General features: G+C 45.0%; 2 protein-coding genes and 1 long non-coding RNA gene across 3 annotated transcripts in view; 2 read left to right on the top strand and 1 right to left on the bottom strand.

Moving 5' to 3' along the window:
* The window catches only part of LOC143836486 (uncharacterized), a 49,150-nt gene that overhangs the window by 265 nt on the left and 22,485 nt on the right, over positions 1-26,400 (top strand). The gene's annotated exons all lie outside the window — the stretch shown is intronic.
* Positions 9-13,714, top strand: TCFL5 (transcription factor like 5). The gene is made up of 7 exons (XM_077335812.1): positions 9-211; positions 865-1,609; positions 4,124-4,316; positions 6,746-6,902; positions 10,093-10,342; positions 12,067-12,208; positions 12,660-13,714. Exons 2-7 carry the CDS (start codon positions 894-896, stop codon positions 12,780-12,782), a joined length of 1,581 nt encoding a protein of 526 aa, XP_077191927.1. The 5' UTR covers positions 9-211; positions 865-893; the 3' UTR covers positions 12,783-13,714.
* The window catches only part of COL9A3 (collagen type IX alpha 3 chain), a 60,299-nt gene continuing 47,609 nt past the window's right edge, over positions 13,711-26,400 (bottom strand). Inside the window, exons 26-32 of the mRNA XM_077335811.1 lie at positions 25,105-25,149; positions 23,824-23,856; positions 22,118-22,264; positions 19,493-19,547; positions 18,406-18,588; positions 16,948-17,025; positions 13,711-15,649 (exon numbers count right to left, since the gene is read on the bottom strand). Of these exons, the coding sequence (XP_077191926.1) occupies positions 15,468-15,649; positions 16,948-17,025; positions 18,406-18,588; positions 19,493-19,547; positions 22,118-22,264; positions 23,824-23,856; positions 25,105-25,149 (723 nt within the window). The 3' untranslated portion in view covers positions 13,711-15,467. The remainder of the gene's footprint in view (positions 15,650-16,947; positions 17,026-18,405; positions 18,589-19,492; positions 19,548-22,117; positions 22,265-23,823; positions 23,857-25,104; positions 25,150-26,400) is intronic.

The following is a 26,400-nucleotide window of genomic DNA, read 5'->3' as shown; positions in this document are numbered from 1 at the left end:
GCGGAGCCTGCTGACGTAGGCGCCGCGCGCGCTCCCCTACCCCGCGGTTTTGTCGGTTGGGGCGTTGATAGGGGGCGTGGCCGCGGCGCGCGTCGGAGGCCTCGGGGCCGTTTGGAGAGGGCGGGGCTTCCCTCGCCCAGCCTCGCGTCGGTTGCTAAGCTGACCCTAGCGACCCACCTGCGTGATGCTTTGGGGCCTAACCTGAGAAGGGGTCGGTGGGGGTCGCAGGGGGGCTTTCCTGGTGGACTTTCCCCACAGGTGCCCCTCACCACCTAGGGGGTGCTGAAAGGTGCCCCGTCTAACTGGGAGGGGGATGACTTTCGTTTGGGGGGGCGGTGCACTATCCATCCCACCTGGAGACATTAGTCTGACTGCTTCTCTCTTTTTTAATGGGGAGGTCCCACATTTGGTGGGGTATCATGCAGTCTTTTTATACTACTAAATGGTTGCTCATTTTTAGGCTCCGGGGCTCAATCTGCACACATTATCTCTTTTTAAACTAGATTCCACCCTGGAAATCTGGTCCAGATTTCTGGACTGGGTATTTTTGATTTAAAGTATACTTGTTTTTTGCCGTTTTTATTGGGTTTCAACTTAGGCCGTTTTTATGCTAGGATCTTGTGGCCCCTGTTTAGTTTGCTTTGGCTGGGTGAAACATTCTTGACGTTTGGTAGTGCCGTCCGGACTGGGGAATGTTGATGCTCTTTCTTCTTGGGGGTGCTTAGACAAAGGACGAGGTGATCGAACTTGCATTTTGTGTGAAGTAATCAGTTCTCTTATTAGGGTTAATCCTTGGTTACCGCTATTGTTGCACATTGTTGAGTGGGTGACATTTTTCTGCTTGTGTGTTTGCATTGTCCAAAGGCTCTGTGGCTCTAGCATTCTTCAGAATCATGTCAGACTCAACTCCCAAGGAGCCTGAAGCTTCAGCTCCCCGGGGGGCAGTCACCAATTCTGTCCCTACTGCTCCAACTGCTGAAGGCCCTACTGATTCTTCCTTTGGTGAACAAAACCTTAGCTTCACCACCACAGACCTCAGCCTGGTGGAGATGACAGAAATAGAATACACACAACTTCAGCATATCCTCTATTCTCATATGGAGGCACAAGCAAATGACAATGAAGCAGAAAACAGGTTAAATTTGAACTGCTTCTCAACCAACAACCCCGGGAACAACCCCCAGTACCTGTCGTCATGTAATACCAGTCAAGGTAGCGTCTCGTCAAACAGCTCTAGCAACCAGTCACTATATCCCATTATTTGCCAATCTGGTTTGGCCTCTGATAGCAGTTTTGTGGGTCCCAATCAGTGCCTTGGACATATTGACTTCCAGGAGCTGAGAATGATGTTGCTTAGTGAGTCTAACCTTCCTCTCAACCAAGCTGAAAAGACACCTAATGGTAACTCAGTAGATGCCACCGGGCAGAGTTTAGTGAAAGGTAAACATACTGAAAATGTAGGTGGAACAAACTTGGAAAATTCGGCATCAGGTCCTGAATCCAGAGCCAAATCTGCAGTCCGTGTTCGGTTGGAAGATAGGTTCAACAGTGTCCAGACTGAAATTCCCAGGTGTCAAGAATCACAGGAAGCCGGAGTAGCCATTAACAAGTGTGTTGCATTTATGTTTCTTTCAAAGTGTAGGTTTAATTATTTCTGTTACCCACTGTCAAATATTACTTAGAAATGACCACAGAGTAGCACATCTGATGCATGTGCAATAGAAAATAATCTCCCATTCTTATTGTATTTGTAAAAGTGCAGATCAACTGGGTTAAGTGTGAATTAATTTGTGGTAAGTGCGTTTAACTGCTATACTTACATCAGTTGTGTGTTCCTAGCTTAAGTTGGTTGTTATGCGAATTGCAAGAGCCAGTTTGGTGTAGCTAGATTCTTATAGGGGGTTTGATTCCGCGCTTCCCCACATGCAACCAGCTGGGTGACCTTGACCTTGGGCTCGCCACAGCCCTGCTAAAGCTGTTCTGGCTCTCTTAGTCTCACCTCCCTCACAGGATGTCTGTTGTGGGGAGAGAAAAGGGAAGACAAATGTAAGCCGCTTTGAGCCTCCTTTGGGTAGAGAAAAGTGGCATATAAGAACCAACTCTTCTTCTTCAGTAATATCAGGGCTCTCTCAGACTCCCCTCCCTCAAAGGGTGTCTGTTGTGGGGAGAGAAAAGGGAAGACACATGTAAGCCGCTTTGAGCCTCCTTCGGGTAGAGAAAAGTGGCATATAAGAACCAACTCTTCTTCTTCAATTTTAGAATATGGGCCATAGAGGATCCTTGTGGCAATTGAACCAACCCATTTCTTCTTACCTCCTGCTCTTACACAGTTCATTAGTCTGATTTCCACAGCATATGCTTCATGCATGTTGTCACAATTGATGTTCAGAATGTCATATGTTAAGATTGTTAAAATCCACATGCGAGTGAAATCTGTGGCAACATTCCAACTAATGTTATTAGATCAGTTCAGTGTATTTTAAGAAGTCTTACAGATAGATATATTACAGATAGGTAAGGGGGGGTTGTTGTCGGGAATGCATAAATAACTGAGCAATAAATATAGCTAAGATTGGAACAGTGCTTTTGGTAAGACATATAAAAAAGCAGCAAATTGCCATACGGATAATAAAGTAACAACAGATGTGAGAACTGTGTTTGAGTCCAATGGTGCTCCCCCCCCCCCCCGGAAAAGATCAACAAAGTTCAATTTCTAGGTATAAGTTTGTTTATTTCGATTTTTACCTTGCCACTCCTAGCAAGGCTGCTCGTGGCAGCTTACAACAAGTTAAAATAATGCACAATATTATAACCATTAAAAACAGCCTTGGTGAGAACAGAGTGACTTTGCATACCCAAACAAACATTTCCCATAAACTGCAGATGACAACTTGTTCAAGCAAAAACATTTTTTAAACGTTTTCCTGTTTCATTTACATACAATTGGCATCCTGTGGTAAATGTTGAGCCTCAGATAGAATGAAAGGCGATTGTAATTTCCAGTACAAAAACACATCCATTGAATTGTGTTCTCAGTTGCATGCTTGTTACAAATTATTGCTACGGTGTAGCACAGTCCTTCATCTGAAAGGCTTCCTGCACACATCCTCAGGGGCCAATCACAGTCTCTGGATATCCTGCTAATTGTATGCTTAACAGGGAACGACAGCCAATCCTGGTTGAGTGTTTTCATATGACACTTTCATTTCCAAACACAGGGTTTGATCTGGCCAACCTTTTCACACAATCTTGACCAATTCCCTTCCTTATTACAGTGTATGTTTATGCATTATGTCCCGTGATCCCTAACACAGCCTATTCAGGTAGTCAAGGAAGACCCCTTTCCTTTCTTCACCAGTAGAAAAGCAGTTGGATCCAACCCACGTTATTGTTTCATCCACATACTTTTGAATGCAATGTTGTTAGGTGCGAAGTCGTGTCCGACCCATCGTGACCCCATGGACAATGATCCTCCAGGCCTTCCTGTCCTCTACCATTTCTCGGAGTCCATTTAAGTTTGCACCGACTGCTTCAGTGACTCCATCCAGCCACCTCATTTGAATACATACAAAGAGAAAAATATTAAATGGATATCTAAAAATATAGAGTTGAATTTCCCTGAGCCATGATGAAAGATAGTATATAAATATTGTAATTCATTTAGCTTCTGAGACGTTATATATAAATGCCTCCTTTTATTTTGTTTCTGAGTTTTGACTACATCTTGCAACATGATTTTAAAGACCCAACGGATTTTCTAAGATCCAAAGGAAAAGCTGGGAATAATAGGATTTTAAAGATAGGTCTCAAGCGGAGATACATTGTGCAGCCATGTGTTTCAGAACTGCTGTCTATGCAAATGTTAACATTTTGTGCCTCTGAGATGGTTAGTGCTCTCATTCCTTTGAGCAGCTAAGAAAAAAAATACTATTAAGCATGCTAACCTGTTTAGAAGCATATATAATTTTGTTTAAACGTATAATCAGATGTGTGTTTGATGTGAGTGAAGTCCTGGATATAGTCTGAAATGTTTACTGATATAAAAGACTGCACAAGAAATCTGGGTTTAGGAATCCAATTGCTTCAAACAACTGCCCTTGTTTCATTGATTTCCCCCTCATAGTTTAGTAACCCTCATTCGCCATCCTTCCGAAGTGATGGGTGTCCCTCTCCATCAGCAGCAGAATAAGTGTACCACATTAGTGAAAAATAAGACCGCTGCCACAACTACAACGGCGTTACAGTTTACATGCCCACTGTTTAACCCAAATGCTGCCTCTTCTGCGACTGTAAATGCAAACCAGTTACAGCAACAGGTTGGTAATTTTTTTTGTTAAGATCATTCCCGGTTTGTTTAACGGCTTTGCAATAACTAACCTTGTCTAAATGCAAATGGGCCGCCATGTTGGTCTGAAGTAGCACAACAAAATCAGAGTCCAGTAGCACCTTTAAGACCAACAAAGATTGATTCAAGGCGTGAGCTCATGCCTTGAATAAATCTTTGTTGGTCTTAAAGGTGCTACTGGACGCTGATTTTGTTAACCTTGTTTAGATTAACTGTATACCGGAAAGCCTAAAGTCTGGGACAAACCACATGTTTCACTGCAATTCTGTAATAGTTTTTGTAGACATCTTTGTCTTTTAGAGAATGAAACAGATCGAGTCAAAATTTATAAAGGAAGCTCAATGGGGGGAGAGGTGATTTTCAATCTCTTTCATACTGTTTTCCCACTGAAAAATGCCACCTTCAAGCTGTTTTTACCTTCTCACTACCGAAACATGCACCTGTAACGTTAAAAGTCATGTCAGCAAAAGGTGTCACAGTTTTCAGCAGGAAAATGCTATGAGTGGAAAGAGTTTGAAAAAAACATACCTATGTAAAGGCTGTTGATGGTGCTTTTGTTTTCTTGAGTGTCTTAAAAGTTATTTTTTTAATCTATCTGAACTTCAGAGGTATATTTTAGCTTTGGCTGTTAAAGCGATACGCATAAACTTGGTTTAACCAATTATTACAAAAAATAAAAAGTTGGTGTGCACACTAAATTTAAGTGTAACATCCTAAAGCCTTTAAAGTCATATCTTAAAAACAGTTTCCTAGGAGTCAGCCCCATTGAATAAGCCTGAGGAGGATTCTGAGTAGGCCTGCTTAACTTTGTTCTCCTGGAATCTTTCGACATTACAAAATTACTATTTTATTTGTGCCTACACTGTTCAACATGTACTAGTCCTCTTATTGGTGTAGTTTGGTGCATAGACTGCCTTGTACAGTATTGTGACCACAAGAAAGTAGAAATTAAAAAGTCAAAAACAACCAGCAGTTCAGTAAACATACAGATAAATTCTGCCCAAATGGAGGAAAAAACAGAGACCCTTTTCTGATTTTTTTAAAGGTCCTGTCACATGTAATGTATAGGGATTATCAGAATGGCACATAAGTGGCTAGATGAAAGCCTGACTGTGTTTAACCATCAGATAGTAGAAGAAGAAACACAACAAAAGTTACCTAGTTGGGAAATACCTGGAAATGTTGGAGGTAGAGGCTGGGAAGGGCAGGGGAGGGGTCTCAGCAGAGTACAACACCATAGAATTCATTCTCCAAAGCAATCACTTGATCCAGGGGAACAGATCTATGATGTCTGGAGATCAGTTGTAATAGTAGGAGATCTCCGGGGATCACGTGGCAGCACTAGTACTAGATGTTATAACTTCATGTTTTCCTGGTAGTGTTAATAACGGAGCAGGAGGAGGCATTTGTAAAAGGGAAGTAACGAGAGGTCGTTCCCTATCCATTGATTTCCCACTGTAAATATTTGAAGCTAGAAGTAAGCCTGACCTTACCTGGGGAGGAAATTTGCCAGAGAGAATCAGTGAGGATGAAAGGAATTAAGCCGTCTTCCTAGCCACCAATTGCCATTATTAGCAAAACGAGGCTGGGGAACAATGACTAAAGCCTGAGTCACATGTCCCTCAGCTGGGCCTCTGACAGATGTATTCCAGTGTTCCATGTTGGACTGGAACTGTGGCATGCAAGGAGAAAGGGCTTTCCGTCCATGTAGGGCCAGCTTGGTGTAGTGATTAGGAGTCTGGACTTCTAATCTGGTGAACTGGGTTTGATTCTGTGCTCCCCAACTTGCAACCAACTGGGTGACCTTGGGCTAGTCACAGCACTGATAAAGCTGACCAAGTAGTAATATCAGGGCTCTCTCAGCCTTGCCTATTTTACAGGGTGTCTGTTGTGGGGAGAGGAAAGGGAAGGCGACCATAAGCCGCCTTGAGAAAAGTAGCATATATGAACCAACTCTTCTTTTCATGAGCTGAAACAGCCCTGTAGAACTGCTGCTTGCCCTTTGGGGAAGCTTACATGTCATGATGGGCATTCACAAGGAAAAGAGTGGGTCCCCCAGGCCATTTAAAGTGGGAGAAATAGTGTCTGGGTAAAGGCTGCAACCCCGTCTGATCTGAACTGGGCCCACCTGACCGATGCCAGAATATTAAATTCCTAGCATAGAACTCTCAGCACACATCCCATTTAAAATCCTTCAATGGTGGTTAGTTCAGTGAACAGAGAAGACACAAGGACCATGTATTGTGTTAATCGCTTAAAGCTTCAGTCCTTTTTCTCTGTTCTATAGGGAAACGATGGTGCAAAGGTTGCCTTGGGCATTCCACTGTTGAAGAAAAGGGGAGCAATACAAACTTTAGTTACAAATTTGGTTTTGCTTAAACTGACACTTTATTCTTTTAGAGCTCTGGAACATCTGTTTTGGAAGCTGCTAAGCATCAAGACCTTGGCTTGCCTCGAGCTTTTTCTATCTGTTACCAGCAGGAGATTGAAGCAACAAAACAGACGGTTGGGCCTAGAAATAAGGCTCTGCCTGAACATGTGTGGATTAAAGTAGGAGGCAAGTTGCCAAATTTTGGCTTGCTTTGTTTTCAGTAGCCATCACTTGAGCCCAATTAATTTTGATTTCTTAAGAGAAGCATTTGTAGAAGGACAGTAATCCCAGTTGTCATGTATCTTTTTAAACATACATTTCTTAAAATACCATCCAGAAAGCATTTGAGACTGTTAAGTTCCGTTGGAAGCTGTAAGCAAATGGATGACTTGACAAAGCTTATTCTTTCTCATATACTTCTTTGAAAAACTGCAATAAAAACCTGTTTATAATGGTTTAAAAGATATTAACAGATGCACTTGTTAGGTGCTTTTCATATTCTTTAAGAAAGCAGCATATAACACCATATAGTTCCTTATAGGACTTTTCTACATTATCAGTATCATTTTCCTTGTTTGTAAATTTCTCTTTCTATGAGGAGGGGAGGGGAGATGTTTCTAGTCTGCATTTGTTTAGCTCCCTCTAGTAGTTGACTTGCTATTAGACCAGTTTGTGTCCAGCCTTAGAGATGGGCATGAACTGGGAAAACGCACTTTGGTTTGTGGTTTGTTGGCAAACCACAAACCGAACCAGGAGGTTAGCTCACAAACCAAACAATATGTGTCCCTAACTCTCTTTAATCAAGATCTGCAGAAAGCCTGAAAAACAGCCGAGCAACAGAGAGCTGTTTGCTTCCTGCAGCTCAGCTGTTTTGGGCTGTCTTGCGCAGTCCCTTTAAACTTCAAAAGGACTGCACAAGACAGTCCAAGGCAGCTGAGTGACAGGGAGCACCCCGTTGCAGCTCAGCTGTTTTTGGAGCTTTCACAGGGAACAGAAAGCAAGGGTTTAGAGGGATTGGGAGATGTTTTCCACTCCAATTACGAGTTACTGTAAAAGTTTGTAATGGTAGACCCATCATGAACTTCTGTTTACAAATCATGTGATGAATTTTGCTTTGTGGTTCAGTTCAAGCCCATCCCCATCCAGTATATTTCCATGGATTTTGTCACTGGACGTAAACCAGTGTAATATCTAACCAACTAATAGAGGGAGCAAAATAACTGTGGAATACATCCCTCCCCCAAGAAACAATAAATTACAAGGGAGGAAAATGCGAATGTGGAAAAGCCAATAGACACAATAATAAGAAAATACATTGAAAATACTGGATACTGAAGAAGTATCCTACTGGTTATTTGGCAGTGTGCCTCTGAGCTGTGGGAGGGAGCAGCCTAAATGCCTTCTTTTGGCACTTTTCAAAATATGTTGTCTGAGTTACCAGTGGGAACTGGAAATATGAGGTTTATATCAGATACTGCATAGAATTGCCCTGTTAGTCAACTAAAGCCTTGGGCTGTTTATCAGTCGGGGCCAGTCTAAATAGTGAGAGTAATTTTTGATTAATATTGAGGCTGAGAGTGAAAGGCCAGTTGTTTACTTCAAGGCCACTGTGAGATATATAGTGCTACCAGCAATGAGAGGCACCTTCTCTTTGTCGAATTCAAATCAGTGCAGTCTGCCTTTAAATGACTGATCCATGATTTTGCTTCAAAAGCATCTCAGAAAAATCAGCAAATAATTAAACACAGCAATGTGACAAATATCAAACAAGGAACAGAGATTGTTGTGTCTGTAGATCATAACCCCCTCACTGTAATTGACCAATGAGCAGCTAGATCCTGTCCGGTGGATCCAGTCAGTTTAAAGTGAAACTGACAAATAGGACACATTGGCTGGAAGATCTGTCATATGGCTTTTGTATAGAAGTTGTGGGTTTCTTTAGTTTAGTTTTGGTTCATGTACAATCATGCTAAAATGAACTCCCAGTGTCCTAGTCTCTGAACCCATGCAGATCCAACAGAGATTAAGAGGAGGGGCAAGAAAAGTAAAACTCTCCTCCAACAGCTAGGCAAAGTTACTGGCACTCAGTCAACTGCTTGCTCGTGGGCAAAATTTGGCAGTTTTGGCGACTGACAGGAGTATCCAAGGAGGGGAGAGACATTGTTTTCGCAGTTCAGAGAACTGGAACAATATACTGATGTTGAATGTCATTGTAGAATAGGCAGTGGAGTAAAACATGTTCAATAGACTCTGCTTTCCTTGTATAGCATGGGCAAAGCCATTGGATAGGGCAGGACACGATATTGTCTGCCTTCCAGAAGTGCTGAGCATCAAAGCGTGCCAGAGTAAAGATTCTCTGATATTTAACGAGCTCAAGAAATCTAAATCCGCTGGTATTAGGCGTGCTGCAGAATAAACGGATATTTCTGTTATCTGTGCCCTATCTGGTCCCCAAATTGCTGTTTGTTCCTTTTGCTTTTTGATACGTGAGATGCAGTATAAGTTGAGTTGCCTTTAAATCTGACATGAAGTTTTGGGCAAGATGCACATTTGTCACAATTATATTTGCATTGAATCCATTAAATAAAAGTTGATGAATCAACTAAAAATTCTTTAAGGCAGCCCTAGGAGAAAATCGATAAGAGTCATGACAACAGCATACCACTGTATTTTGTCCAACATTTTTACTTTTCTTCACATCTCTTAGAACAGAACATTTTGCAGTTAGAGTTGCCATCTCTGAGCTGGGAAATATCTGGAGATTTTGGAGCTGTGGCTGGGAGGGATCTCAGCAGGCTGTTAAGAGTCTACCTTCCACATTTGACATTTTCTTCAGGGAAACGGATCTTGGTCATCTGTAGATCAATTGTAACATTGGGGAAATACCAGGTACTGCATGGAGGTTGGCAACCGTGTTTGTACTTATCCTGTTGGTATCTCTGAATTAGCATCCAGAGAGGTCAGAGGCTTAGTTTTAAAATGCAGCACCATCAAATAAAGTTTAGGATAGGATCTCTTTTCTGCTGTGCCCATATAGGATCACAGCCTTCATTCAGAGGTGTTCCAGATACGGGTAGAATTGCCAACTTCCAGGTACAGGCTGGGATTATAACTGATCTCCAGGCAACAGAGATGAGTTTCCCTGGAGAAGTTAGCCACTTTGTGGACTCCATGGCATTGTACCCCGTTGGTCCCTAAACCCCACCTTCCTCAGGCTCCACCCCCAAATTCTACAGGTATTCATCAAACCAAAGCTAACAACCCTCAATATGGGTGCAGGTTTGATTTGGATCAGGACTGATTAAACGACTTCATAACGTACAAAATATGTGAAGTGCTATTTCCCCCTCCCCCCCCCTTCTTTTTTTTGCCAAAGGAGAGGCTTTGTGTAAGCAGACGATAAACAAAAGGAGCCGCAGCCGAATCCAGACGCTGGACCCAAGCATGCAGCGCAAACCGCTTGGTGACATTCAAAACGTGTGCGATGCCCAGAGCCAAAGTGCCGGGCCGGCACAGGGTGCCTGGCAAGCAGCACAGCCATCTTCAAGTGCCTCTGCCCAAAATGGCGGCCAGGGAGGGGTCTCTCAGCGCCGGGAGAGGCATAACCGAATGGAGCGAGACAGAAGGTAATTGTGATGAGTTGCCTTTGAGCTTCAAGTCCCTTCTCTGTGTTGCCTGGTGCTGTTATCTTTTACTTCAAGTTTCCACCTAGTCTGGTTGCATTGATTTATACATGCATACATGCATATACAATGTTTATGTACCACCTTTCTGATAATACACTCAGAATCGAATGCAATGTAAAATAATGCTTAATATGCCACTTTCAGGTGGGGTGGTATGAAAATGTGCACCCGCAACAGCAACAAGCAGAAAGGACAAGTGTCCCCATGCCCAGTTCTGTGCCACTCGTTGCCAATACCCCCTTGCTCTCTAGGGTTGCCAGCTCTGAGTTAGTAAATGCCTGGAGGTTGGGGGGCGGAACCTGGGGGTGGCAGTGTTTAGGGAGGGGAGGTTAAATAATTAACTCCCATCTATTCGGGAAACCCTTTGTCAGGAATCAGGCTGAGCCCAGCCTGTGGAGTCCCAAGTGAAAGCACATCCGAAATCCAACAGCCGGTTGCAAATTTCTAAGAAGAGCTTTATTAGGCAAAGTCCACAGAAAGCTTAAGCATGCCAAGATCTTCCTAAGCAAAGATCTTGATAATAACAAAGTACAAGGGGAACAGGTGGGGTAGTTATAGGGCTCACCAGATAGGGGAGGGGGACCCAGAGGGTTTCGGCGGGAGAGTGAAGAGAGGTGACAAAAGGGATCCTGTTCCCAGGCTGCCAGATGGCCAGGAGCCTTATCGGGAGAACGGCACATTGTTGAGACTTTGCTGTCTCCGCAAGGACACTTACAGTAAGATTGATACATTCGTTGGAGCTCCTCACCCGCTGGGAAAGGAAGGGAGTGAAGTTCTCAGAAGACAGGTTTATTGCTTTATGGCCTTGGCTAGTATCGGCCAGGAAAGGCATGGAAGTGTGAGAATATGCAGGGTCGGGACAGATCAAGATGGCATGAACCAGGGGGGGTCATGACACCCTTCCAGGGCTGTCAAGAAATCCCAGGGTTTCACAAAACTCTGGTTGAGAAAGACCTGCCTTATAGTAACAAGACTTGCAATTAATTTAGATGACGCACAGAGTAAAGAGTCAATGGAAGTCAGTCTGTTAAGTGGTTTGTTATATTTCCCCAGTAGAGTTTTCTAAAAAATGGTTCCCTTGTCTTTTTGAAGAAAAATATTCTCTTTTCTATCAACAAACAGTGGTTATTTATACAGCACAGTTATTTACCCTGCTAGAAGGGTATTATAATGCCAGTCTGCATGCAGGAGTTTGAGCCAGGGTAGGTTGCCCTGCCTCTTCCTGCTCCCACAAGAGGGGCATTTGGCCCGGTGCACCTCGTCCGCTCCGGAGTTGTGCTCCCACATGGGAGCTGGAGCAATGAAGTTCCTAGTGCAGAAATGGTCAGAGAGAGAGAGAGGCGTGTGGATGTAAGAAAATGCAGTGGCATATCACTGAGACTTTGTTGTGGTTGTGTATGAGGCTGAGGGATTAAACTAATTACTTATTGTGTAAAGTGGTTTCTGAGGAAGAGGGTTTGAAGGGAGAAACAGTGAAGGTACCCTGTAGATAATTTTGGATGCAGCCTTGCAGGAGGGAATAATTAACAAATTGTAACGTAAGTAAATGCTGCCTTTCCGGGATCTTAATCAAACTTGGGCTGTTATTATGCTGAATTAAGAATCGTTTGGAAAAGAATGGCAGCTTCAGGTCCTAGATTTTGAGCGTGTTCTTGTGATTCTAGGCGCAGAATCCGGATTTGTTGCGATGAACTGAATCTGCTAGTTCCCTTCTGTACTTCAGATACTGACAAGGCAACGACTTTACAATGGACAACAGCATTTCTAAAATACATTCAAGAAAGGCATGGGGATTCCCTGAAAAAGGTCATTCTTCTAAATAAATTTGCTTTTAAAAAAATAAACTCACATCACCCTATGAACATGAAAAGCCATAAAAACATGAATCTTTTGTTGAATTTGTACTTAGTTTCACACAGGAGCACACATTTAATGTGCGGTGCTTCCTCATTGGGCACTATGTTGAAATAATAGTGATCCATGCAACGGTCACCTCCAGAATAGATTTCTGTAACTCGTGGGTTGGGACCCACATACCTGAGGGACCGCCTGTCGCCCTATGCCACCTGCTGGGCCCTACACTCTGCGGATGAAAATTTGCTCGTTGTTCCCGGCCCTAGGGAAGCACGCCTGGCCTCGACCAGGGCCAAGGCCTTTTTGGTCCTGGCCCCGACTTTGTACACAAGAGTTTTCTTCAGATTTTCTCCTCTGTAATTCAGCATTGTAATTATTCTGTGTGCTTGATTTTTTTTTCAAGGAATTTGAGACTGTATTCTGTGGTAAAACTGGCAGAAGACTAAAATTAACGAGATCGGATTCAATAGGAACATGCCCAGCACAGGAGATAGCACAGAATGGTACGTCCATGGAGATTAAATAATTGGTGAACTCCATACTCAATTGCTACCAGACCGTGTGAACACACAACGATATGTGTGAACGTCTGTTTCCAAATTCATTTGCTGGATCTTTCGTGACTTGAAATATGCATCAACATTGCAAAAAAAAAAAAAAGACATACGCTATTCAAAGCAGAAAGGAAAAATTTACCAACAACGTTTATTTGTCAGTGCTGCCCCCAAGAAGGGCCTTGCACAAGAGACAACAGCACAAGCACATAAACTTCCCCTTCCCCCCGAATTTTCTGGTTTTCTGTTTCATTTCCAAACAAAAGAATCCTGATACATTCTAGAACAGCAGCTCCTCTCCCGTCTTGAAGGCAAGCAATTCTTTAGAATGTGTCACAACAACTGATTTGCTATTGGAAGGCGAGATTTAAATGTTAGAAAAGATGGAAAGCTTTGTATATAGTAGCTCCGATTTGCCCTCCATTTCCAAATGTTTGTCTCTGTGAAACTAAGCTGTATCGAACAGGCTGCTCACTGGGTGTTAGAAATGGAAGTGCTATTTAAAATACATTTTGCCTTCTCCCCATTTGCAGAACAGGCTTCAGTTCAGGGAAATATCACCTCTAAACAGCCACTGAAACTGAACAAATACAGCTGTGAGCTAAGGTGGCCAGCCACATTCTTTTCCGTGTGACTTGCCCAAGAAACGCCCAAGGGATTAGATCTGTAATCTGTAATCGTTTTAGTGCAAGAGTGGCATTTTGTAAACAGTACATGATTTTTAAAGGCACAGGATATTTTATTTTTAAGACTAGCTATACTTGTTAAGAAACCCAAAGTATTTGAGAAATAGTACATTTATTGAATTGAAAGTGGCTTTATTGATGTATCAAAACAGATGACGCTAGTAGGTTTCTCTTGTACAGAACTCTTCCCCAAATAAATATTGTTTAAATCACGGATAGTCACACTTGTGTAGCACCTTTATTTCCAGCCAGCAGGGAAAAGGAAGAATTGGCAAAACAAGCTTTGAGGCCTAATAGACAGGTACAGCATCAATAAAAATATTGCTTATTTTTACAACAATTCATATGGAGATTGGCCCCCTCTAAAGTAGATATGTACACATTACACCTGCAGTTGAGTCAGTTTGGGAGGAGGTGTGTGACTATCTAAAAGACTATGTGGCAACCTTCACGGGCACAGGAAAGCATCCCATCCCCTTCCTCTTTGGCCTTCTCACTTCAGAAGTGAGCTCTGCTATGGCAGGAAAAAACAGAGCATGGACCAAAAGGGCCCCCCTTTGGATTGTGTCCAGACTATAAACATACAGGGCAAACAGTTACCTTCGCGTGTCATCCATTTCATTGGCTACTTGAACATTTCTTGGAGCATGCATGTGCACATGAGCTGGAGCAAAGCGCTATGCCTGCGGTTCTTGCCTGTTCCAGCAGCAGGAGCTGTGTTCATATTGCCCTTGCCCAAGACCAGGCAACCCTTTAGACCCAAGGGCCCTCTTAATTCAGTTGACTTGTGCAGACGCCGGTTTGGTTGGCAAATGAAAATGAGGAATGTTGGTTCTATTCAGTGTTTTGTTTTTAAAAACAAACAAAAAAAAAAGAACTGCTGGTTCTCATATATAAGGTTGCATTAATTTCCAACAGTTCTCCACCAAGGTGCCAGTACTCAGCCAAGTATACATCTGGAAAGGGCCGTCAAGTCACAGCCGGCTTACAGCAACCCCAAGACAAGTGAGGAGCAGAGGCCTTCCTCTGCAGAGTCGTCTTGGGTGGTCTCCATTCCAAGTGTTGACAATGCTTAGCTTACAGCTTATGATGACCCAGGCGAAGGAGCTTTCAAGACAAGTGAAAAGGAGAGGACATCTCCCATTGTCTTCCTCTGCACAGCCTTCCTCGGTGGCCTCCCTTCCAAGCACCCACCCTGCTTCGCTTCTGAAATCTGACTACACCACATGCAACCTTCCCTCCCACCAGCGAGTACCCCCCACAAGAAGAGCCTTGGTTGTTCTTGACCAGACATGCCTGGAGCAAGTTAAGACCCAGCCTCTTAGGGATTGGCCTGTTCAGTGTCTAGTAAGGTGAAAATTGGCATAAGCCATGCCTGTGCCTTCTCTCGCACCTCTAGCCCCAACCCTGCTGCCGCTGGCTCAGTTGCTTGGGGGGGGGGGTCAGGTATTGAGCAAAATGGTCCAGTGTGCTGCTGTCAGCGTGCACGACGGGGGCTGCCTGCTCCTGCCTGTGCCAAAGAACCGGTGTCATCTAGGATTATGCACGTGTCGCTTGGCCTGGGCTAGGTTTGCCCAGCCTGGTAAATGGTTGGGTGAATTTTCCATTAACATCTATGAATGCAGTATCAATGTCACAAATATTGCCTTAAAATGGTAGCCAAGATAAGGGGGTGCTCTTAAAAGCAAAAGCCCGTTCATGTTGAGGAGCAACACAGCATCTCTTCAAGGGGCAAGTGAGATGGTTAGGAAAACTGGGAAGGAAGGGGGACGTACTACTTCGTACAAATTTCCACTCGATGTTTTCCTGTTTCGCAGAACTAAATGATAGCATCAAAGCCTCCACTGTATTCATTTTTGTTGGAGAACCATCTTGCTGTTTTTCATGAGGAGGAGATTTCTGTCTTCTTGTTATCAACGATTCGCTTAAATATCCCAAGTTCCCTTTCCCCACTTCTTTTTAAACGCAGCTTTATGACTTTTTCGACTTTCCTCCACCAGCGAGAGCAGCTCCCATGCAGGCGGATGTATCACACACTCCGTGAGTTCCCTGAGCCCCAGTAGCACCTGGTCTTCCAGGATCACCTGGTAATCCAGGTTCGCCGGTAGCACCATCCCGACCATCTTTACTCGTTCCAGGCACACCAGGGGGTCCTTGAAAAACGGTTTAAAAAGATTCAGCATAAAACACCATATTGTTTTGGAATGAAACTTTCACTTATGAAAGCGGCTGATGTTCTGTTCACACAAAATGATGACAATGCATATCAAGAGACCTAGACCAAGAGGTGGTTTTCCATCTTTGAAAATTTTTAAACAGAGTCTGGATAGCCATCTGACAGAGAGGCTGATTCTGTGAAGGCTCAAGGGGGTGGCAGGTGACAGTAGGTGAGCTATAGGGTTGAGAGTGTCCTGCACAGTGCAGGCGGTTGGACTAGATGACCCATGAGGTCCCTTACACGGACCTCCACGGGAGCGGTAGGAATAAAAGGCTAAGGGCAATGTGGAAGGAGAAAGGGTCGAAGTGAGTCCAGGATAACAACTATCCACTCTGCCTCTTCCTATCCCTCTTCCTCTCCCTTGCTCTCTTTCTCTCTCCCTCCCTCCCTCCCTTCCTCCCTCCTGCCCATCCATCCACCTGCCCCGCTAGCGCCTGCTGTATTTTGGGTACAGCGGGCTTAATATCTAGTTATAGTTATTCTATGATTCTAAGAGGATTGTGTGTTATGCATAGTGCAATCTCTCCCGACACCAAAATCATAATGACTGAACAGGACACTATAGTTTAATTGCATTGATTTGCAATTTTTCTGGAAATCTGGGTCTTTTTCTGGGTTTGCAGGAAACTCTCCCATTTGTCCCAGTCACATTGGGTGGACTTTTTGACGCACACTCTGAAGTCTGGTTTAGAATTAGAAGAGAAAGAGTTGGTTTCCGTACCCTGCTTTTCACTACCTGCAGGAGTCTCAAAGCAGCTTATGATCACCTTCCCCTCCTCTTCCCACAGCAGACACCCTGTGAGGTAGGTAGGTGTAGAGAGTTCTGGCAGAGCTGCTCTGTGAGAACAGCTCTAACAGGACTGTGACTAGCCCAAGGTCACCCAGCTGGTTGCATGAGGAGGAGGAGGAGCAAGGAATCAAACCCAGCCCTCCAGATGAGAGGCTGCTACTCTTAACCCACTACACCAAGCTGACGTGGATATTACTTGTGGGACCCATGAAACTAGTGAGGGGGGAATCCTATATCTCACCCTCATCACTGAGTTCAGTGCAGTCCCCTCCGCACTCTTGAGGGTAGGCTGCAAACATTTCTGATTTTTCTGCAAACTTGGAGGTCCCCCAAGTTTGCAGAAACATTTGCTCAGTGTCCGCATGACCCTGATCTGTGGATTTAAATATCCGCAGATGGAGACAAAACATGGCTGTTAGATAGATGATTTCCTGTCAACTTACCTTGAGGTCCTTGATCCCCAACCGGTCCATCTATGCCCTTCCCGATGGCACCTTTGTCTCCTCTCTCGCCGAGATCACCTATTGTGAGTGACATAAGAAAAGATTAAACCGAGCAAGGGGCTACAAGTTGGTTAGTCTATCAGCAACGAATGGGAAATGGATGCAGAGCAAACTGGCTTGCAGATTAAGCAGGTTCCTCTGCCTGAGCCCTAAATTTTAGGACACGCACCCACATAATGAGACTGTCCTTTGCATTAGTTTGAAAACAGTTATTCCCACCTTCCAGCTAGAGTGCTTGTTCTGCCACAAGATTTGCCCACCCACCTGGAGGATATCGCACCTATTGGTAATAGTGTTGTGTGCTTCAGTGCGGTTCGGCTGCCTTGGCGACCATCGAAGCCCAAAGCGACGCATAGGAGGCCAGTGCCGCGGCGCGGAGAGGAGGGTTGGCGGTGATACATAGGCAAAGAGTTCTGCCCCTGCATGCAGCCATTGGCTGGAGTGCCACTGCCCCTCATCTCCACGCCGCGACACTGGCCACCTCGGGCTCCGGTGACTGCCAAGGTGGCCAAATTTTGCCGAACCGCACAACCCTGATTGCTAACAGCATATTCCCATCACAGAATGGATTTGGCATTGACATTGTAACATTCGAAATCTCATGACAGAGGCAAAAGAAAGAACGTGTTTGGTTTCCTAGTGCTGTCAAGTCTCAATGCTGACTGGGATTGGGTAGGTGTGTATAGAGCACCTTATTAATCATGTTTGCCAGCTGAAAAAGGAATCGCACGCATGTTGGCAACAAAGCAATTACGTCATCCTCTGAGTTCTGCTCTTTGAAAGAATTTTGGGCTACACATCCAGATGAATTTCCTGACAGAGTGGTTCCTCAGTGGAACAGGCTTCCTCGGGAGGTGGTGGGTTCTCCCTCCTTGGAAGTATTTAAACTGAGGCTAGATAGCCATTTGACAGAAATGCTGAGTCTGAACATAGGCAGCTTGTGAGTGGGGAGGCCAGAAGGGATTGTGTCCATGCTTGGCCCTTTCTCGCCTGCCCAGGGAAATGCCAATCGCCACTTCGGGATCAGGAAGTGAATTTCCTTCAGGCCAGACTGTCCAGGGATTCTAGGTTGGGGGGAAGCATCATCTGGGCATGGAATTGGAGTCACTGTGTATGGACAGCTAATTGTGAATTTCATGAATTCTGCAGGGGGTTGGACTAGATCCCTCCAACTCTATCGAGTTCAAATCCCTGATCTGCATTGGAGGCCTTAGGAAGGTTGTGCTTGTTCAGCTACCTGGCAGGGTTGTTGTGAAGATAAACCAGAGCCATATGTCCTATTATAAGCTCCCTGGAAGAAGATAGTATTTTTTAAAAAATAACAACCATATGTACTAGCCGGATAGACAGGAGCCGAGAGGTAGTTCTGGCCCTGTTTCAGGTTGAAATCGGACTCACCTCGAGGACCAGGATCTCCCAAGTCCCCTGGGGGCCCTCTGTAGCCAGGTGGACCTCGAGCCCCAGGATGTCCGATGCTCCCTGATTTCCCAGGAGGACCTGGGGGACCAGCCGGCCCCGCCCGACCAGTGAGCCCAGGGGACAAGGGCTTTCTCAAATTAGCAGCTAACTGGGCAATTTGCTCTAAAGATTAAAAATAAAAGGCAAGTTAGTTATTTGCCCTCTTTATGAATCAGTGGCTGGACAGATATTTATCCTGGATGCTGGAGGCTTATCCTGCATTGAACAGGGGGTGTGACTAGATGGCCTGCATGGCCCCTTCCCACTCTAGGATTCTAGGAGTCTAGTTCAGCAGTGGAATGGGCTGCCTAAGGAGATGGGGAGCTCCCCCTCACTGGCCGTCTTCAGGCAGTGGTTGGACAGATCTCATGGGTGCTTTAGGCTGGTCCTGCATTGAGCAGGGGGTTGGACTAGATGGCCTGGATAGCCCCTTCCAACTCTATGGTTCTATGAATCATTAATCTAGGTTTTTTCTTGGTTTTTACTGTCAAGTTGCAGCTGCATTACAGAGACCTCATAGGGTTCACAAGACATTGCCTACCTCCACACAACAGCCCTAAACAGCCTTGGTAGTATGTCGTCTAAGAACTAACCACGGATGACCCTCTTGGCTTCCAAGGTCTGGGTCATCCTGTTCAGCACAGAGGTGCCAAGAAGTTTTGCCATTGCCTGCCTCCCTGTAGTGGCCCTGAACTTCCTTGGTGGTTTCTCAGCCAAATGCTGACTGGGGCCTTCCCTGCTAAGCTTCTGAGATCTGATGCAATTGGCAAGGGTGATCTAGGTCAAGAACCATATAGGTGTTTTCACACATTAGATCAGGCTGTCTCAACCAGGGTTTCTTGACAGCCCTGGAAGGGTTTCCCAAATGGGAGGGAGTTAATTCAATTTTCATATAGTTTTGAATCCGTTAAATGTTTATCAGGGGATTTTAAATGTATTGATGGGGTCCGTTTTAGATCCAGGAAGTAGAACCATCATGGAAAATACAGCATCCCACCCCCCACCCCCCCCGGCCGCCTTTACTTACCACTGATCATCCCACCACAGATTTCTCGTATGTGCTGCTCGCTGGCTTCTTTCCCCTGAAATTAAACCAAGAAATCTAGTCAACCACATCCTTTGCTTGTTACTTGTGGAACGGTTTGCCTGCAGAGGTCAGAAAGCTCTCAAGTCCCTGGCTCCCCACAAATTATGCAAACACTGAACTTTTCAAGCATTTCTGCACAGGTAATAAGGTTGCACTACACTGAAGGGTTTTGCAAACTTTCTTGGATAAACATATATCGTTTCTTGTAAGAACATCAGAAGAGCCTTGCTGGATCAGACCAGTGGTCCACCTAGTCCTGCAGACTGTCTCACACAATGGCCAACCAGTTCTTCTGGACAGACAGCAGTCGATTCCACTACTCACACTATGAAGTTTTTCCTCCCTACTAAACCATGACTGTTCTACACATAGTTTAAACCCATTACTGCAGGTCCTATCCTCTGCTGCTAACAGGAACCACTTCCTGCCATCCTCCAAGGGACAGCCTTTCAAATACACGTGGCATATGCAAATATTGGGAGGGGGGGGACAGCAAGTTATAACTCAGTGGCAGTGCCTTCAGTTTACATGCAGAAGGTAATAGGTTCTGTCCCTGGGGCAATTTAAAAGGTGAGGTAGTAGGGAATGTGAAAGACCTTTGTCTGAGACCCTGGAGAGCCACTGCCAGTCTGACTGTGAGAGACTTCGATTCTAAATTAACAAACTCTTTGGATTAAAGTTTCTTTATTAGAAATGCCAGCATCTATGTTGAAGGCATAGTCAGAACTGGCCCACAAAGCATAGGGTAGGAGGTACAGGGGCTTGAGGGAGACTCCCCTTCTCCTGGGAATGCGAACCAGGCACAGTTCAAAAGAAGTCACAATATGAAGATAACAATCCAAGCATCAAGGGACGGGAAGATGTGGGAACTAAGGAAAGCAAACAGGGAGGGAAATAGAGGGCAATAAGGAAGAGGAAGTGAGGAATGTTTGGGGAGGTTGGTATGCATAAAATACAACAGCAGGGAAGCAACTTTGAGGTGTCAAACAAAAGCATCTGGGTTACATCAAGGCCCATGAGTCAGGTCAGATGGACACACTAAATCAGACCAGAAATATAATCATGGCAGAAATACATGGGGGTTTCTGACCCTTAATAGGCAATACTGACCTTGATGGACCAAGGGTCAGATTCAGTAGAAGGCAGCTTCCTGTGTGTTTTGAACAACACAAGACTTGTGAAACAGTCTAGCATGAGTACTTGTCTAGAATGAGCAGCAGAGCAGTGGCCCCCAACCTTTTAAGGATGGTGACACACAAGTGGGTTTTTGGTGCTCTAGGGAAAACTATGCTCTTGACACCCTTCTAATTCTTTCCAGTGGCTAACCAGATGTTTCTGAGAAACCAACAAACACCTTGCAAAGGGGGCAGCTCCTCCCTCAAGCAACTGGCATTCCAACCTACACAGTCTTCACATACGGAGGTTGCATTCTAACCTCTGACCTCTCTTCCTCTAGGACTCCCATTAATCCTCATATTAGATTCTAAAAAACTCATCCTAGTAACCATCAGGAAACATTTTACACAATCAACATTCATTCATTTGTTCATTCATTTGTTCATTCAATCATTCATTTAATTCATATTCATATGTTGCCCCTCTTCAGATGGACCTGGCGTGTCTTATGTCATTCAATAAAAATATGTACAGAATTAAAGTTAAAATACAATAAACCAATAAAACTTAACTCCAAACACTCCTACCATCAGGCTGTTATGATGTTCAGTTACTGGCCAGGCTCAGAGTGGAGGATAATGGGGGGGGGGGGTGGCTAGGGCCAGTTTGGTGTAGTGGTTAGGAGTGCGGACTTCTAATCTGGCATGCCGGGTTCGATTCTGCGTTTCCCCCACATGCAACCAGCTGGGTGACCTTGGGCTCGCCACGGCGCTGATAAAATTGTTCTGACCGGGCAGTGATATCAGCGCTCTCTCAGCCTCACCCACCCCACAGGGTGTCTGTTGTGGGGAGAGGAATGGGAAGGCGACTGTAAGCCGCTTTGAGCCTCCTTCGGGTAGGGAAAAGCGGCATATAAGAACCAACTCTTCTTCTTCTTCTTCTTCTAGGGGCCCCATTGGATGGTAAAGGTGATCCCTGCCCTCAACCAAATGCCTGGTGGATGAGTGCCATCTTACAAGCCTCCCAGAACTTGGAAAGCTCTAGGAGGGCTTGCACCTCCAATAGCAACTCATTCCACCAGGTCTATCCAGTGAGGAAAAATATCAGTGGGATAAATACCAGTGCCGTGGAAGACGCTACTTCCGCAGTCAGATCTTGGTTTCCAAATTACAACTGGGGGCAGCCATTAATCATAGAATCATAGAGTTGGAAGGGGCCATACAGGCCATCTAGTCCAACCCCCTGCTCAACGCAGGATCAGCTCAAAGCTGACTTGTGACTTAAGGAAGGCTGACTTGTGACCCACTTTCAGGCTGTTGTGACCCACTGTGGGGTCCTAACCTAGAGGTTGCAAAACCCCGCGGAAGAGGAAATAACCTAATTGGAGTGGGGAAAACCTGGCCAGCCAAATCGAAAAGGGATTGCATTAGAGATGTGCAAGTGACTTACCGGAGGACCCGTTTTCCCGGTGATCCCAGGCACCCCCTGTTCTCCTTGCAAACCCAGCTTGCCGGGATGTCCAGGAATTCCTGGGACGCCAGAGGTCCCGTTGGGGCCTTGGACTCCTTTAGGGCCCAGCTCGCCCCTTTTCCCAGCCTACAGAAACAGCAAAAGGAGACAACGTTACAGCCGAATGGCTCCATGCCCTCTTCTCATCATGAGGCCTCTTTCTTTCTTTCTTTCTTTCTTTCTTTCTTTCTTTCTTTCTTTCTTTCTTTCTTTCTTTCTTTCTTTCTTTCTTTCTTTCTTTCTTTCTCTTTCTTTCTTTCTTTCTTTCTTTCTTTCTTTCTTTCTTTCTTTCTTCCTTCCTTCCTTCCTTCCTTCCTTCCTTCCTTCCTTCCTTCATTTTCCAATTTGTATCCCATGCAAAACCAAAAAGGGAACTGCAATCCAACCTGAACAGAAGTCAGGAACCCAAAAGTTGAGCTGCAAAACAATATTAGGTGTCATAAGGTTGGCCAGCTCTGTTGGAAAATCTTGGCGCCTGGGAGGGCTGGGAAGGGATCTTTAGGCACGTGAGAACCTTAAGGGACTTGTGCTGAAATTGGTTGAAGTCTATTAAAAAATTTTGGATAAAAGTTCATGATCGATTGCAAACTGTTTTAAAATTTAAGTTTCCCTTAGATCCAAAAAATACATTGTTACATGTGTTTCCTGGGGAGCTACCAAAACAGGCCAGAGTAGTTTTCTTCCATGCAACTATGGCTTCCGCACTTCAGATTGCATGGAGGTGCAAGCAAGAAGAATCTCCAGATTCTTGGATTTGTAAGCTCAGAGAGCTCCCAGTGATGGTGATGGCAAAACCAACTAATCTCGTTAACCGAAGACCACTAGAAGAATTTCAAGACTGCTGGGATGACAATATGAAATCTCTGTAATTATTATTTTTTTCCACATTACTTCTTTAAGTTGATGAAATCGATAGATAGATAGATAGACAGACAGACAGACAGACAGACAGATAGATAGATAGATGACAGACAGACAGACAGACAGACAGACAGACAGACAGATAGATGACAGACAGATAGATGACAGACAGACAGACAGACAGATAGATAGATAGATGACAGACAGACAGACAGACAGATAGATGACAGACAGACAGACAGACAGTCAGACAGACAGACAGACAGGTTGAAGTGTGCAGGCTAACGCAGGCTTTCACAACCAGATGTCTGTGAAACCCTGAGGTTTCTTGATAGCCCTAGAAGGGTTTCCTGGAGGGGTAGGAGTCAATTAATTTCTAATATATGTTTCAAAATTTGTTAAACATTTATTGGGTGAAAAGACCATATATGGTCATTTCTACCCACCCACCCTTCCCTAAATGGCCAGTGATGGGCCTGGAGGGGATGGAAAAGGGCGGGGCCTCAGATGGGCGCTTCCACCGCTATGCTTCCCCACCATATTCTGCACGATTGAACCACTTCTGGGGTTTCTTGTAGCCTGAAAGATATTTGGAGGGTTTCTCAATGGTAAAAAAGTTGAGAAAGGCTGGGCTAACAGATCCTAAGAAAAAGGGGGGGGCTATAGAAAGGGGAGGAGAGCAACATCCTCATTTTTAGCACAACCTCAATAGAATTTTTAAGAACATTACGGCATACATGATAAATTAGAGGAGAAAGTTGTATTATTACATAGGTGGGACTTACCTCTCCCTTTTGCCCAGGGGGGCCAAAAGGTCCCTGTAGATGAAGAAGTGGAGGGAAAAGGTAAATTTCATTAATGGAAAGAGGCTGCTGCTAGCTTTCCCTTACCTTTGGGGTCCTTGTATTTTCATTCATTCATTCATTCATTCATTCATTCATTCATTCATTCATTCATTCATTCATTGGCCGCCATTCCCGGCCCTAGCCGGCTCATGGCAGTTTACAATAAAACCCTAGTAGAATAACAAATAAAATAGAATTATAAAATGCCTGGTGGTGTAATCACTCTTCCTCTCACCTGAAAACTGAAAATACTCCCCGACCAGCTGGACTTGGGGGCTGGCGACCTACATAACCCTGAAAACCTGATGGTCTGGGATCACGCAAGCACTGGAGGGGGTGGAGAGGTGGGACCCTTGAACTCTTTCCCCTGCTCACAAATGTGGTCTCGTGTAAATGAATCAGGCCTCCCTCACCGTTCCAAAGCCCCCCCTCCCCACATTCTGCCTCCAAGTAACATTTTGCTAATAACTTTACCTTCTTTATAATCACGGTAATTTACTATTGGTGCGGATAATTGCCTCATTCATGATTTTAATTTTTAATGCTCTTTACGGTTTCATTAATAATTGTATCTTTTATTTTCATTGTCATTGTATATTTAAATGTTGTTCACCGCCCTGAGGCAGCCAGCCTGAGAGGGGGCAGTACTATATAAATATTATATAAATCCACATCTGTTCCACTTAAAATTTCTGGTAAGGCCTTGGAGGAGGAGCTGGTCCCATGGTTTAAGTACCACTCAGTGCTTAACACCCACTCAGGGTGGCTGTACCGCCCCTGAGTACCTCCTCCTCCAACCGGCTTGCCTGTCTGTCCAGCGGCCAGCCAATTGCCTTCCATCCCCCACCCCTGACCACCCCCTCCTCCTTCCACTTCCCTCTGAGGCTCGGAGGCTGCAGATCCCTGCTGCATGAGAGCTGCCCCTGCTGGTGAGTTCCCTAACAGCTGCCTGCAGCCTTTCCAGGTCCTGGGGGGAGGGGGAGGCCATCTACAAAATTCTTCCACCCCCCCCCAAAAAAAAAACACTGCCTGTTGTATTCCTGAATGCAACAGGCTTGGCCCCTAGTAACAAATAATAAACAAATAATAAAAAGCAGATCCGTGGCCTGCTGAAGGAAGGGACCTTGAAAGCAGAAGCCGACACCTTACTAAGAAAGCATTTTCCCCTGAGCTCTGTGGTCTCAGCGTGTGGAACGCCGTTCTAGACTGAATGCCACTTACCAGCTCTCCTTTGTCACCCGGCAGGCCGTCGGCTCCTGCAATGCCCTGAAAGTGAAAACCAAGATTTTGACAACTGCTCTCAGCCCTCATGCTGGGAGACTCCAGGCATCCCCGTTACATGCTGGAGGTGAAGAACCCTTGCCTCCTTTCATATTTGTGCCTGGGAGCTCTTTTGAAAAACACACCTGGCCAAGAAAATACCAAAACCTCCCCGAGAAGTTGGATTGCCGCAGAAACATTATTTCAGTCTCCAAGCAAAGGTTGGATGCACACTTTTCTTGGATGCTTTAGGATGCTTAGGGCTGATCCTGCGTTGAGCAGGGGGTTGGTCTAGATGGCCTGTGTGGCCCCTTCCAACTCTATGATTCCATGATTCATCCACATCATGTTCGAAGCAATTTTACACCACAGCCCCACAAGGTAGGCCAAATTTAAGAGCTGTTTCGGCTTAAGTAAGAATTTGGAGGGTTCATTAAGACTTTACAGACCTAAGTTTAGCAGTCCAGTCTTGTCCCTGTGCCTGGTTTATACACTTGTTTTTTTTGTGTGTGTGTAGGGAGGAAAAGAAATATGCTCCTAGAGCCAATTTGGTGTAGTGGTTAAGATGTCAGAATGAGCAATGATTTTTCTTTCCCCATCTTAAACACAGCAAGGAACATGACTGCCTTTAAGAGTATCCAAGGAATACTTGGTGACTGGTCACATGGCACAATTTCCCCCCAGAGGTAGTCTTACATCAGGGGAGATTTTTGTCTGGGCTGCAGACATTGCTCTGTATGCACAGAAACCCACCGTATTTCATCAGAGCAGACTTTGCTTTTCTAAACCAAAAGAGGGCGCTCGTGGGTCAGATGAAACAGGCGACCACAGAAAATTATCCCATTGCAGATGTGATTTCCTACATCGCAGGACTGCAAAAATGCCCCCCCCCCGACTACATTTAAGGATTATGCAGAAGCCAGTTGCAGGTCCCGAATCACTCTCTGAGTGCTTCAGCTTGTGGCCTGCCAATAATAAGAGCTTGGCTTTTACTGTTTACATCATTAAATGGTTCTGGGAACAGGTTGAAGGACCTTGAAGCTGAAAACAACATCTGTGTAATCTCTTGGTTAGGATTTGGGCAGCCAGCTTCAAATTGGGAAATTCCCTAAGATTTTGGGGATGGAGCCTGAGGAGGGTGGAGTTTGGGGATGGGAGGGACTTGTAGGGGGCAGAATGCTATGGGGTCCGCCTGCCAAAGTGGCCTTCCTCTCCAAGGGATAGGGAGGCCAGCCTGGAATTACAGCTCATCTCCAG

The sequence above is a fragment of the Paroedura picta genome, chromosome 4 (assembly GCF_049243985.1).
Source record: "Paroedura picta isolate Pp20150507F chromosome 4, Ppicta_v3.0, whole genome shotgun sequence".
NCBI classification, from domain to species: Eukaryota; Metazoa; Chordata; class Lepidosauria; order Squamata; family Gekkonidae; genus Paroedura; species Paroedura picta.
This window is presented reverse-complemented; position numbering and strand designations above follow the sequence as displayed.

Bases quoted from the DNA above. Each gene is read 5' to 3' on its own strand.
- TCFL5 (XM_077335812.1), top strand. From the start codon at position 894: ATGTCAGACTCAACTCCCAAGGAGCCTGAAGCTTCAGCTCCCCGGGGG. The intron at 6,903-10,092 runs GCAAGTTGCCAA...TTTTTGCCAAAG, and splicing joins TGTGTGGATTAAAGTAGGAG to GAGAGGCTTTGTGTAAGCAG. The intron at 12,209-12,659 runs GTCATTCTTCTA...TTTTTTTTCAAG, and splicing joins ATGGGGATTCCCTGAAAAAG to GAATTTGAGACTGTATTCTG.